General features: G+C 36.9%; 1 protein-coding gene across 1 annotated transcript in view; it reads left to right on the top strand.

The window, feature by feature from the left end:
* LOC146002593 (osteopetrosis-associated transmembrane protein 1) overlaps positions 1–14,106 on the top strand; it is a 43,254-nt gene that overhangs the window by 22,434 nt on the left and 6,714 nt on the right. Inside the window, exons 4-5 of the mRNA XM_083140539.1 lie at positions 1,383–1,618; positions 9,829–9,994. Of these exons, the coding sequence (XP_082996665.1) occupies positions 1,383–1,618; positions 9,829–9,994 (402 nt within the window). The remainder of the gene's footprint in view (positions 1–1,382; positions 1,619–9,828; positions 9,995–14,106) is intronic.

The following is a 14,106-nucleotide window of genomic DNA, read 5'->3' as shown; positions in this document are numbered from 1 at the left end:
TATTTCGCAGCGTTTACCCAAGGCATTTAGCAGCTGCTTAGACTCTAGAAGATTTTTCCAGTTTGTTATGACCGGCAGACGCAATTTTGCAATGAGATTAGGAAACTATAGACTTACTACACTCCAAACTATCACTATGACGCAATTAAGCTTTAGCACATTGCAAAAACTCGAAGGAAAACGAATTCGCTATGTCTCTCGTAGGGAACAGCTTGAGAGTTCAGCTTCCGTGGTGGAAAGTGGCTCCATGAGGGTCGTTTACCTTCGCGCGTGGTCGGAAATATTCAGCGTCAGAGCAGAGGGTGGGACGTCGAGGGTAGGTGAAGTAAACAAACTTCCAGTCAGGGTGAAAGTTTTTCTTCGGCGTGTTGATTTCGGAAGAAAGAAGTGTTCTTATTATGTTATTATAGATAATTTAAATAGCTAAAAAGGGTGATAAGTAGAAGGAAACAGGCTGTTCCCTCTGTTCCATGGAGGGACCGCCACTGGTCTATGGGTAAGAACAGTTTCTGATTGCAGCATTTCATGTCATTGGTTTTGTATGGCACATTTTGTTTTTATAGTGTTTAACAGTACGTCTGCAATGTGATTGTTTTCCCTGGCTCCATGAAATGCAGCAAAAGCACATCTTCTGGGTCCCAGAAAAGTGCTGCCATGACTTTTTGGGCAGACAGAGTAGGTTGAAACTTTCTCCTTTTTTGGGTGCGAATGCACATCATAGCCATACTTTTCCTTCACTACCTACAGTTGGACCATACCACAATTCCCCATGTACATTCAACTGGTGGGATTGTGTAAGAGTAATAGTGCAGTCATTTTGACATGCTCTAACTCATAGGATAACAAACATCTGACTAGCGAAAATATGTTTGCTGGGTCACCAATGGACTAATTGATGTTACTACGTAGGCGCAATCCAATCACTGTTGCCAGGCACTTTTTATAAAAAATCGACCCGTATTTTTGAAACATGGCTTGTAGTAACAAGGACTTTGCATGTTGTTCACAATTACCTGATGATTATGTACTGAAGAGATACTTGAAATATTGTGTGCACTAACAAAATAATAAAACACCGTAGGTGATTACATACAAATATAATATATTTAATGGTCGAGCAATGAATGTTGCTGTATCATATTAATGGAAACTCCATTACTTTAAACTAGAAATTTATGATTTTAAATGACCAAATGTTTTTCAAGTATTTTACCTGATGGAGTGATCTCTAGCTTATATGCTATTTTTAGCATTTCAGGTGCATTGTTAGATCATAAAGAGATCTTCGTTAATTTCAAATTATATTTAATTCATAGTTGGGATTTCAATTTTTTGAATAATTTTTGTAGTAATTTATTCAATAATTGTTATATCCTTTTCAGGTTGTTTTGTTGAAAAGAATGGAACAGTTACTCAAGAATTAAGAAATTGTACCTTAACTTTCTTGGCTTTACATAAAAATACTACTACCTGCATCCAATCACACCACAGTGATAAACACAATTACAGTGAAGCATGCATTGAATGTAGTGAAGTTTACCAAAAACTGAATGAATTTTACAACTATTTGAAGGACAGTGAAGGGGATGACAATCTGTGCATGGATATTGTAGATGCGGTAAGTTTGTTTTGTCACTTCACAGAAAGATAAGGAAAAGGATCTGTTTTTATTTTGAGTGATCTCTGACTATGGTGAAACATGCAACAAATGTCTTGTTTCTTAAATATAATCTGCACAGTTATAATTCCATCAAATGATCATTCTAATTTATTATTTCAATCATTCATGAATCCATCACAGTTCACCACTCCAGTCGATTATGATGAACATGATTGAGTGAATTAAAGCTACAAGGGACAGTTTCGCACCAGATGGACATTTATTTCAATAACGTCAAAATGTCAACTGCTACTGGAAAAAAGCGACATATGCAAAAGAGAGCATGAATTTCTCCCCATATTAGAAGTGGAAGCGGTTTTTAAAAATTTAATTTTGAGCCAGATACGATCTGTGAAAAATATGACGAATAAGTATTTGCAGGATCCCATATATTCATTATGGAAAGGCAACTTCAGCTTCAAGTTACGCCTAATCAAATGGAAATTTTGACTTTTCCAAGGGGTGACAAAATCTTGTGCCTGCTCTCTTTCCGTAAATATGTTTTTTTACGCAATTGGAAGTTTGATATTCCCAAGAGAACAAATAAAATAATACGCCCATAAGCGTAATGTATTTCTCTGGTGAACAGCTCCTCTCTGCAGCAGTGTTGCCAAACCTAATGTTCATAAAAGCTAAATTTCACCTTAAATGGAGTTAAAAGCTTCAAAAATCTAGCTCCTTGAAAGTCACTTTTAACTCCATAACTGATCTCATATTGAATATGAATAAAATTTGTCTAACTGCTTCAAGATGGCAATGAATTAATGTTATTTACTATTAGAGTTGGAAGTGACCAGAAAAAAATGAGTTTTTTACCATGACTTTTTGCCCCAAGCAGGGTGGATAAAAATCATGATTTTTGATGATTTTTTAAATTTAAATCAGATTTTTTTGATTTGTATCAATCTTTTTTATTTTTTAAAAATCATGCTTAAAATTGCTTGTAAGTTTTTTGGCATCTTACATACAGATATGTTTTTTATGGAAAGTATTTTTCTAGTAAACAGCCCTGTAAAATAATTGAACAGTTTGGTTAAAGTAAATAAAAGATTATATGTAAATATACATTTTTCTGTTTCCGATGTATATATGAACCTACTATGGAAATGTTTGTTGAGTTAATGAAAGTATAATGTTTATTTACAGTTTAATGATAATGACACTATTTACGATTTAACATGATTAGTATTTTGTATATTTTTCAACCCAAAATGTTTGCTATTTTTGCCCATAAACATTATTGAATTTTCAATCAAGATAAATGTAATTGTGTTTACAGTTAACATATTACATTTCATTTTGTATGAGCTTCACCCCATCAGTACATATATTTTCTTTCCTTTCTTAGAGCCTAATAAACACCATTAAATGATTACGAGATTAATGTACTTTCACCAAAAGTGAATCTGATATCTACAAAATTCCACAGATTTTATTTGTCTCTCTAGTATACACGGACACTTATTTCTAAATCTAAAATGAAATTTTTGACATGGAATTCATAGCTAGATATAAGCAGTAGTTGCACAGGTTCTTTTTTTTTCTGAGTTCCTTCTTCATAGTTCAGTAGGCTTATAAAATATATCTACATATGATGGGCAGTAAAAATGTTCCTGGAATTTCCCTCCAGACTGAGAATGAGAGATAAGGTAGTGCACTCATTGTTGGTGTGCATGGACACCATGAGAAATTTTTGTTGGATGCGGGAGATCAGGCCATTGATAAAACTTGAATAGTAGCAGGGACGTCGGAACTTATTTTGGAGAGAGTGTGTGTGTGTGTGGGGGGGGGGGGGGGGCAGGTTTTCAAATCCGTCAACCAGATTTTACAATCTCTTCCCCCATATTTATATAGTTATTTAATTCGAGAGGCCTGTATTATGGATTATGTTATCACTTATAATTCCATTAAACGGTGCGTAATGCAAGAAAACTTAAAAATATTATGTCTTACGATAATTACTGCAAATTTCCATCCCTGCCTGATACTCGATCTTCGCATGCAGTTAGGCATGATGATTGATTTGATTTGTTTTAAGTCCACTTTATGCGCAGGAAGGCTAATTGGGACTAGACCTACAGTTTAAAGTGGGATCCGAACCACTGTGCCCCACCGGGAGGCCCTTACATGATGGCATTCCTTTAATGATTACTAATATAACTGAAAACGCGCTACTTTTAAAAGGGGATGAAGTACACTTGCAAACGCATTGAGAAAATCCACTTTTCTGCAACTTTCTGATCGATGTGTTCTCATTTACCATTTCATCATTTTATAAATCGTAAAGTAATTTTAACAAAACCTTGGCATAATAAAGAAGAATTACATGAATGAAAGAATTAGAAAGCAATAATAGATTTAGTTTATTTTACTTCACTTTTCTGCCATTTTTGGCTAATCACAAAGACAGTCGATGAGATTGAGGCAATATGGTATATTTTATTTTGTAGGCGCTATATTTTTAAAATTTTAAAATATAAAACATATGTGCTTCTAAAAGGACGTAAAAAATGGTGCAAGATGGCGAAAAAGAAATGATTCTTTCACCTTTTACTGATATTTGCAAATCTCAGACTGCTATTCAGAAATCGAGATTAAAAAATGAAACACTCAGTAATTTTAGAGCATTTGCTAGGATAAAGTATTCCAACGAAGACTTTCAAATGTAGAGCATGGTTGGAGAGGGCCGAGGTATCATGCCTCGACCTTGCTAAACAATTACTACTCCCAACATAAAAATAAATTACCTGCTAGCATAAGAATAAATGGTGTTACCTCTCTCTCTGCTGATCACATCACCCCCAGCCCGGCCGAGATCAAGAAAGTGTGGGGCATCCCCACACCCCCTATACGCCTTCATGGCGTGGTGCAACGCACAGGTACCACCTCTCTAGCCTCGTCTTTTTCTGCCCTTTCACACAGGAAATATAAATTAGTAAAAAAACGAATGGAGAGAAGTAAAACTTACCAGTGTTTTGATTCTACATCAGGCAACTAGTGCAGTGCAGTGATCTTCCGACGCAACCTTGCAGTCGGTGTATTTTCTGCAAATGATTTACATGTATATATATACATAGTTATATTGCTTGGTGTGGATGGAAATCTACACTCATCACTACAATTTCCAGAGTAAATTCCGAAACACACCTTCTGCAGTTATTTTACTCTGAAAAATGACTGCGTCATCTGACCAAGTCTAAATTTGGAAAGGGAAGGGTTGATTAGCCTAGACTTGAATTTCCAAGAACTTGCAAGGTGCACGTTTTCTGTGGTCGATGACCTTTTTGAGAGCAAGGTGTCCTTAAAGAAAGCTCGTGTTCGGAAAGTGCACTGGAAGATTTAAAGTTAAGCTGTCCTCTGTCCCTCTACCCCGATGCATTGTTATCTGCGAGCTTCAATGCAAAACTGGAAACAGGAGTAGGGAATCTCTGCGGGAATACTTGATTTGCAGAGACCTGACTGCGATGTCCCGTGCTTCTTGCTGTTAACGGAAACTTGAGTGCACGTTCACAAATCCAGTGCAAAAATATTTTCCCAAATATTCTTGAAAACCAAGCTAAGTTTAAATAGATGTAGTCTAGTTTTTAGGGAGTGACTGGGGTGGGGGGTGAAGGGGAGCAAAAATACAATCTTGCCCCTCCTCTGTGGTTTCTTCACATCAGGCAATAACGAAAGCATTTGTGGGTAGAGGCGGAACAACCAAGGAAGGAACGTTTGTTTCTTGGCCATTTAGATTTAATAAAAGTTTACTGTTTGTTTTAAATGTCATGTTCAGGGGTGATGGTTTAGTTTTAAACGTCAGAGATAGGTAACAGCATTTGTTCGTATGTTCACTTGTGATTTTTTTACCCGTGCATATAGCACCGTTCCATGAGACAAATTTACGAAATGTGGGGGTAAGGCCCACACATTCTCCATCTCGGACATTTTGGAGGTGATTTGATCAGCACCATGCTCCAGCTGCCTTTACCCCCAAGGTTGCTCCCAGGCACCAATTCGTTTGAGGCTGGGTGGGCCCCGGAGTTGCTTTATGCTGGGAAGAGACTGAAAAATTCCGACCTTAGATCATCCACCCCGGGAATTGAACCCGGCTCTCTGCATGACAGTCAGACGACCTACCAACTAGACCTCCGCATCCTCTGACATTTGTCTCGAATTTTTTTCACCTTGAACTTTTAAGCTAGAAGGCTCAAGCTTCATCTGCCCCCTCTCCCTCCCTTCCCATTGGGGTACGCTGGGTTTATTGTTTCACAGCGACCACACCTGTACATACAAAACCTGGTAGATACAAAGGAAAACTTACCGAATTGCGAATTCCCAGGGGGATAATTCCATCTTAGGCTTGATTTGCGGAGACATGGCTGTGAGTCTGGATTTTTCTGTCACATACTTCTTGCTGGTAGCTTGAGTCCGCGTTCATTTAACATGTGCATTTTTTTCCATTTTTTCAAAACAAAACACAAGTTGGAAAATAATAGTGTTTCATTTTTAGCACACGACTTGGGGGGGGGGGGCAAAAATACTATCTTGCTTCCCCTCGATGAGTGGGAGGGGGGCAAGTCGCCCCCCCTGCCTCCCAGTTCCAACGTCCCTGAATAGTAGAAATAATAGTCGTAATGGTTATTTTGTTGTTGTTGTTGTTGCTGCTGCTGCTGCTGTTGTTATTATTATCATCAGGCCATTGATAAAACTTGAATAGTAGAAATAATAGTCATAATGGTTGTTTTGTTGTTGTTGTTGTTGTTGCTGCTGCTGCTGTTGTTGTTGTTGTTGTTATTATTATTATTATTATTATTATTATTATTATTATCATTGTTGTTGTGCATGGACATCACCAGAAATTTTTGTTGGAGACCATTGATAAAACTTGAATAGTAGAAATAATAATCATAATTTGTTGTTTTGTTGTTGTTGTTTCTGCTGCTGCTGCTGCTGCTGCTGTTGTTGTTGTTGTTCTTCTTCTTCTTCTTCTTCTTCTTCTTCTTATTATTATTATTATATCCTTTGGAGATTCTTATGCCCAGTCCAGGTTTTGGGTGGAGGAGCCGTGGTTGTTGATACTGAAATTGAGGGCTGTGGATGTTTCCCCCAGGTAGAAGCGGCCAGAGATGTTGCATGTGAGGAAATAGATGAGGTTAGAGGTGTGGCAGGTTCTTTTGGAGTGGCGGGCAAATTTGTCAGTGGTTGTGTGGATCTGGAGGGTATGGGAAGTGACAAAAATGGGGCAGGTTTTGCACCTGAGGTGGTTGAATTTGTGAGCAGAGGGGAATTGGTTGTGGGGTGAAGGGGTATGTGGACCAGGATGTTTTGGAGGTGAGGGGGCATTTGGATGTTTCTGTTGTTGTGATCACTGTGGAGGGAATGTAGGGTGTGTGTGTTTTGTTGAGGTGGGGGTGGTTTTGATTGATTGATTGATTGATTTGCTTTATTTTACTTTGCCTTTTGTGCCACTTTTGGCTAATTTACAAAGATGGGGATGAGTGATGACATGATGAAATTGATTAATGGACACTCACAATCATCCATGCCCAGGCTAGGATTCGAACCCGGGACCACTAGCATCGTGGTGCAAGGTGGGGGTGGTATTGGGTGACAAGTACAGAGGGGGTGGTTGGTGGGGGTGCATGAAGCAGCTCAGGATATTTGTTTGGTGACCAGGTGGAGGGATATCGACTGTTAACCAAGGTTTGGTGTAGGCCGAAACTGTAGTTCTGTCTGGTTGAAGTGTTGAGGTGTTGTCCCGGTGACCAAGGAGCTATAGTGGGTAGGACAATGTGCACATCTACATCCAGAAAGATGATTTGGTTATTAGAGTGAGTCCAGGTGAACTTAACGGAGTTGAAGTGGTTGAGTTGGTCCAGGAAAATGAAGCATTACCTAGTAGTTAAGAAATATGTAAAATGTACTCTAAGTATAAATATTTCAAATTATAATTGTAGAAAGTTTTATTCGTTTGTTGAACGTGTTCATTTTTTGGCTGAACAAGGTATATATATTTGATTACCAAGCCCACTTTACCGGGTAAGCTCCCCGGTACCAGGCCAATTTTAAGCAAAATGCAGAGTTTCATTTAGATGACTGTAGATTGGAGGCTAATTGCCCTAGACGGACAAATGATATATCGTTATACGTGGAATGAACCATAGAATTGGACTATATAAAATTTATGCACATTGAGTGTATATATGGGAACCGGAAAATTACAAAATCTAAAAAAAAAAATGCCCCTCCCCCCTAGACAACAAAGTACAGGATATTGTCAAAATACACATGGAAATGATCGCTGGCATATCTGGAACAAGAAAATAATTGCACTATTATCATACGAGCAATAGAACGCGACTTGTACCCCCCCCCCCCCCAAACGACATGTCAGTGTGCCACAGACTCAAGCCTTGGATTGCAGAGTTACCTTGAAACGCCTGTATATTGGAGGCTAATTGTCCTAGACAGATGAATCATGTACCGTTATATGCGGAATGAACCATAGATTCGGACGACATACAATTTATGCACATTGAGTGGATATATAGATGTGGAGGAGGGGAGGAACTGGAAAATTCCAAAATTTCTGAAGAAAAATGTCCCTTCCCCCCTCTGCCCCTGGGCAACAAAGTACACAGGACATTGTCAAAATACATATGGAAATGATTGCTGGCATGTCTGGAACAAGAAAATAATTGCATGATTATCATACGAGCAATAGAACACGACTTGTATCCCCCAAAGGACATGTCTATGCGCCACTGACTCAGTTTCAAAGGAAACCGCCATTTTCCCCCCATTCCCCCCCTTTTATGGAAGAACAAGATGTGCAAGAGTCTTTACAGTGCAGAATATGTGTTAACATTAATATAAAAGAAGAAAATCGCAATTCCAGCGAATAATAGCGACATTATGATGTAAAAACTACAAACATGTTGAAATATCTCGATTGAGATATTTGGTACCCGAGGGGTTACAGGTAAATATCTCGATCAAGATATTTGGTAAACAAGAGGTTAATCATGTTAGTTTGATAAGGATGTATCTTACACACACAATGAATTTTCTGCTCATAAATAACTAGAAATATTGGGTTGATGCAAAAGTTCGTAGTGTTTGTGTTTGGTATGACAACCCTGCTGTGTTATCATTTGACATTCATCAATTGGAGTGGCATTGTTGTGCTTATGAATACTCATTGAATTTTACAGATTTGAAGGAAGACAATGTTATTTGTAGGCTAAAGAACATCAAGTACCAAGTGGAAAAACGAACACTTCCAAAATATTCTTCTGTCTGAGTTTAACAGAGGAGCAAAGGCAACATAGGCAGTCGAACCATTTGTGCCATGTACAATGCCAACAGGGAAAGCAGAGCAAGAAAGTGTTTTAGTCATTTCAAAGAGGGCAATTTTGTCTTGAGTGATTCCCCACGTTCAGGAAGACCAAAAGGTTTAATCCACGATGATCCACGTCAGTCGACCCGAGAATTAGCAAACGTGACAATTCAACCATTGTGCGACATTTGGATTCCATGGGTAGGGTTCAGGATGCAGGATGCTTTAAGTGAAAACAACACAAATCAGTGAGTAGGCCAGGAAGACTGCATCAAGTGTTGCTGCAATATGATAATGCACTCCCACACTCTGCTAATACATGACAAAAGCTGCTATCGAGGAGCTTGGTTGGGAGGTTACTCCACATCCTCGTTACTTCCCCGATCTTCTGCCCACGGATGTCCACCTTTTCAGCTCTCAATCCACCAATCTTCAAGAAAACTCCTTTGGTAACGAAAATGCTCTTCAAAATTGGCTTGATGACTTATTTGAGTCCAAATCAGCTGATTTCTTCAGCACATAAACGTTGTACAATTTAACAGAAATAGAAAACAAACGTTATTAAACAGCAACTTGAACATTAACATTTGAAGTTAAAAATATATAATAATTATAATTGTACATTTAGAAATGAACATAAGAAGTAAAATAGAGAACAGTCACAAGAGGGAGGAGTGTGAGTAATATTGAGCACCAACAGTAGAATCGCATTGGCCAGTACTGATGATACATTTTGTATTTTGAATGGTAGTTACGAAAAACTGACATGGTATAATTTTATTGTTTTATGTTTTGTGCTTTATTGGTTAGAAACTAATTCACCTGGTTTGTTTTCTCCATCCATTAGATGAATTCGTCTCGAACTGAATGGAGTCAAACATTACACTGTGTACGTCAAACTGGACCGCAGTTATTGTTGTACATATCAGGAAGCTTAATAACAATGCTTCCAGTGATTTTCTATATTTTTACAAAGAAGTATTCATCCAGAATTGAAGCACGACTTCTGCATCGTGAGTATACATTTTTTAAAATGTTCATTTTACATTGTAATTATCAACTTTGATAAAGAACACGAAAGCTTTAAATTTGTGGGAAAAAGTTTGTTTTTTCCTTTAAGAGGGAGAATGCTCTGAATTTTGACCTTGTGCGCCAAGGCTTTGAGGAGGCTCCACAAATCCAATTTGATCAGAGTGAAATCTGGATTCCTTGGAGGCCATTCATTCATCTTTGGTATAAAGTTCATTATGCGGGAAACTGTTTTAAGGTGATGTCGCACTGTAAGCACATGGTCCAGACTTACGGGACACTACGTGCAGGGTGACTACTCACTGGGAATTCCTTGAATTCTGGTAATTATGCGTGAATTATTGGCTCCGGGAATTCTGCTTGAATTTTTCTCTGTAGACGTGAAAAATTGCAATTTATATTTATCCACATGCCATTAAATTTATACATATTTATAAATGACCTGAGTATTTCACAGGTGAGCTTTTATTTTTGGGTCATTCCATGCCAAATTAACCAATTTTAAAATAATTGGTTGCATGACCATTTTAGAAAAAAAACATTTTTTAGTACATACGTTTGTACATGTTTCTAGATATCAAAAACAATGTTCAGAAAAATATTGTCTTTAGTTCTCCTGGAGCAGCCGTTTTTCCAAAATGGCGCATGACTTTTTTGCTTATGTAGCACTTTTCAGAAACCTTAATATCTCAAAAACCATTAGAGCTAGAGACCTGAAACAAAATTCATATTGTAGCTAATGAAGTATACTTTCTATGATAATCAAGTATGCTTTGCTTAAAATTGCATCGTAAGTACAAACATTATGGTGGAAATTGGGGTAACAATAGTTAAAAAATTGAATTTTTAAGCCCGATTTTTTCAATGAAGGGGTTTAGTCGAAGGCTTGATTTTTTTTCATGTGTAGACCTGCCTGCAGGGTATCTGTAAATAAAATATATGTGCTTAGAAATTCAACCCTTTTTTACAGCATTGGCTCAAACATGGCCGTTCATTGAATTTTGACAGTTTTCAGGGTTAAATATCTCAGATGGGTCCTCTTGAAAAATTCTGAAATTTGGCGCAAACCAAGCCCTGCATGAACCTAACTCACAGTAAAAATCTCAACTTTTAGATTCAACTCGTTTTGGTCAATATGAGGTAACGTATGTCACCTAATTTCTGACATTGCAACGTAAGGTTAAACTACATTTCATACTTAGAATAATGAGGTATTTTCTTCTTCTTTTTTTAAATTTGGGTTAAATAAAGCCTCAGAAAATATAGTAACAAAAGGTTTTAATACTTGACTTACCAGAAATTGAAATTACAAGTTATGACAATTGAAAATCTGTGAAATCTCATTGCAAAAGGTTTGATTTATTAGGTACCCACGATCAGTTGATATAATCAGTTCCAAAACTGAGCTTCACCCACAGTTTTTAAATCTAGCAGTGCATGTAGCTTAAGATAGGCAGTGGCATGCCCAGAAATTTCAAAAGGGAGGGGAGGGAGGTTACATATACTTTTTTAGTATAGAGCCCTGTTCTTGCCACATTATCCTGCCTTTGACATAATTGTGTATGGAAAATACTAGGCCAAAGGTATTGGGTTATGACCCCCACCAACCCCTCCTTGGGCACTCCACTGAAAGTAGGCTATTTATTTTGGAGGGTCAAAGCTGGTAGAATATATTATTTTTTGTTTCCTTTATTTTCCACCCCCCCCCCCCCCCACACACACACAAGGAGAGAGATTCGTTAAAGTAGATGTGAGTCATGCGCAGCAGAAGATTCAGAGACATGTTTTGATAGGATGTGAGGCAAGCCTGGAATTGATCTGTGCATGAGTAGTGACTTGTGAATGTTCGTTATCTGTGACTGGAAATGGAGTGTTCTGTAGGATTTTTAACTGGAGAGTACTGTCATAAATGCACTTTGGTAAGGTTCCCAAAGACCTAATTAATCTTAACGAACTCAGTGAAAATGATAAAACACTTCTTAGGTCAAGACTACGGGTGGATGGCTTAGAGACAATATGCAAATATCATTAAATATAGTTTTTTATATGGTAAAGCATGTTGTGATCTTCAGAAGTACCACTTAAAGAAAAAAGTTAAGTAAGGGAATTTTTAAAATCAATTTGCATCATATTGTAAGGCAAAAAAGTGTGAAGAAAGCTTTATACCAATTAAATCAATATGCTTGACATGTTGGAGTAAAATTTTCATATCTGGAGAAAGTGACACTTAAATGCCAGAATGGAAATGATGTCTTTGTGCCAAAACAAGAAAAACTAAAGGAAATGCATGAAGTCTGCTCTGTTTTAGATGTATCTCCTGTTTCAAAACTGAGGAGGCTGATTGTAGAAAAACAATAAAGTGCTCTTGCTCGAAAAACTATTCACATCATACAAGGAGTGCAAAGGAAACTGGAAAAGTTGTTTTTCACAAAGTATTAGAACTGAAGAAAAGGAAGGCAAGTGTGACAATCTTTTGCATGGCCAGTACAATAATATAATTGAAATTATAAGAATAAAAATGTAAATTAGTAAAACTAATGTTGAAAAGGTCAGAATCATCGGTTTGATTGCTACCACTTGGTCAAGAAAAAATATATGTGATGAACTGAAGGTTTCTGATAATTTACTTAGGAACTTAGTCAAAGAACAAAGAATTCTGCCTGATTTGACAAAGGGAATGAATAGGAAACTGGAGCTGACAACACCAACTGGTCATGGGTACCTAATACATCAAACCTTTTGCAATAAGATTTTGCAGATTTTTTATTGTCATACCTTGTAATTTCAATTTCTGGTAAGTCAAGTATTAAAACCTTATGTTACTATATTTTCTGAGGCTTTATTTAACCCAAATTTAAAAAAGAAAAAGAAAATACTTCTTTATTCTAAGTATGAGATGCAACATCAGAAATTAGGTGACATATGTTACCTCATATTGACCAAAACGAGTTGAATCTAAAAGTTGAGATTTTTACTGTGAGTTAGATTCATGCAGGGCTTCCTTTGTGCCACATTTCAGAATTTCTCAAGAGGACCCATCTGAGATATTTAACCCTGAAAACTGTCAAAATTCAATGAAGGGCCATATTTTAGCCCATGCTGTAAAAAAGGATTGCATTTCTAAGCACTGATATTTTATTTACAGACACCCTGCAGGCAGGTCTACACATGAAAAAAAATCAAGCCTTAGACTAAACCCCTTCATTGAAAAAATTGGGCTTAAAAATCCAATTTTTTAACTATTGTTAACCCAATTTCCACCATAATTTTAGTACTTATAATGCAATTTTAAGCAAAACATACTTGAACATCATAGAAAGTATATTTCATTAGCTACAAAATGAATTTTGTTTCAGGTCTCTAGCTCTAATGGTTTTTGAGATATTAAGGTTTCTGAAAAGTGCTACATAAGCAAAAAAGTCATGCGCCATGTTGGAAAAATGGCTGCTACAGGAGAACTAAAGACAATAATTTTTTTTGAACATTGGTTTTGATATCTAGAAACATGTACAAACATATGTACTAAAAATGATTTTTTTCTAAAATGGTCATGCAACCACCATTGGATCGTTTGGCACAGAATGACGCTTTTATCAAGAAAGAAGAAGAAAGCTGTGTGAAAAAAACAGAATTCTCTCAATCCGTTTACTTTGTTAGTGTTGTTTGCAGAACAATCTGACAGATATTAGGCTATTGCAAGATAAGATATCTCGAAATTGATTAGGTAGATTTGAGTGTGGAATTCTTTTATAATTAATAATTTTTCGTAGAGTAGTATATCTCGTAACATTTGTAATTTGTGGTTCGAGTCTTGAGTATGCGAAATGGCAAATGTAAACTCTGCACACTAAACTAAATATTTTAAGTGTATATACCATTTAATTTAATTGAATTAGAAGTTTTGGATACGTTGGAATCACACATACCTTTTATATTTCTAATATATTTGTGTATGCATGTGTGTGTGGGTAATGAGAGGCGGTAATACATAAGGTTGAAATAGAGAAAACATCTGTTTGTACCCTTGAATTTTTGGAAAGTTCATCTTGAAAACCGGGAATTATACTTGAATTTTATCATGGTTCTAGAGCCACCC

This window comes from Lepisma saccharinum, chromosome 18 (genome assembly GCF_977018435.1).
Source record: "Lepisma saccharinum chromosome 18, izLepSacc3.1, whole genome shotgun sequence".
Taxonomy (NCBI): domain Eukaryota; kingdom Metazoa; phylum Arthropoda; class Insecta; order Zygentoma; family Lepismatidae; genus Lepisma; species Lepisma saccharinum.
Note: the sequence above shows the minus strand (reverse complement) of the source record. Positions and strands in the feature narration are given on the sequence as shown.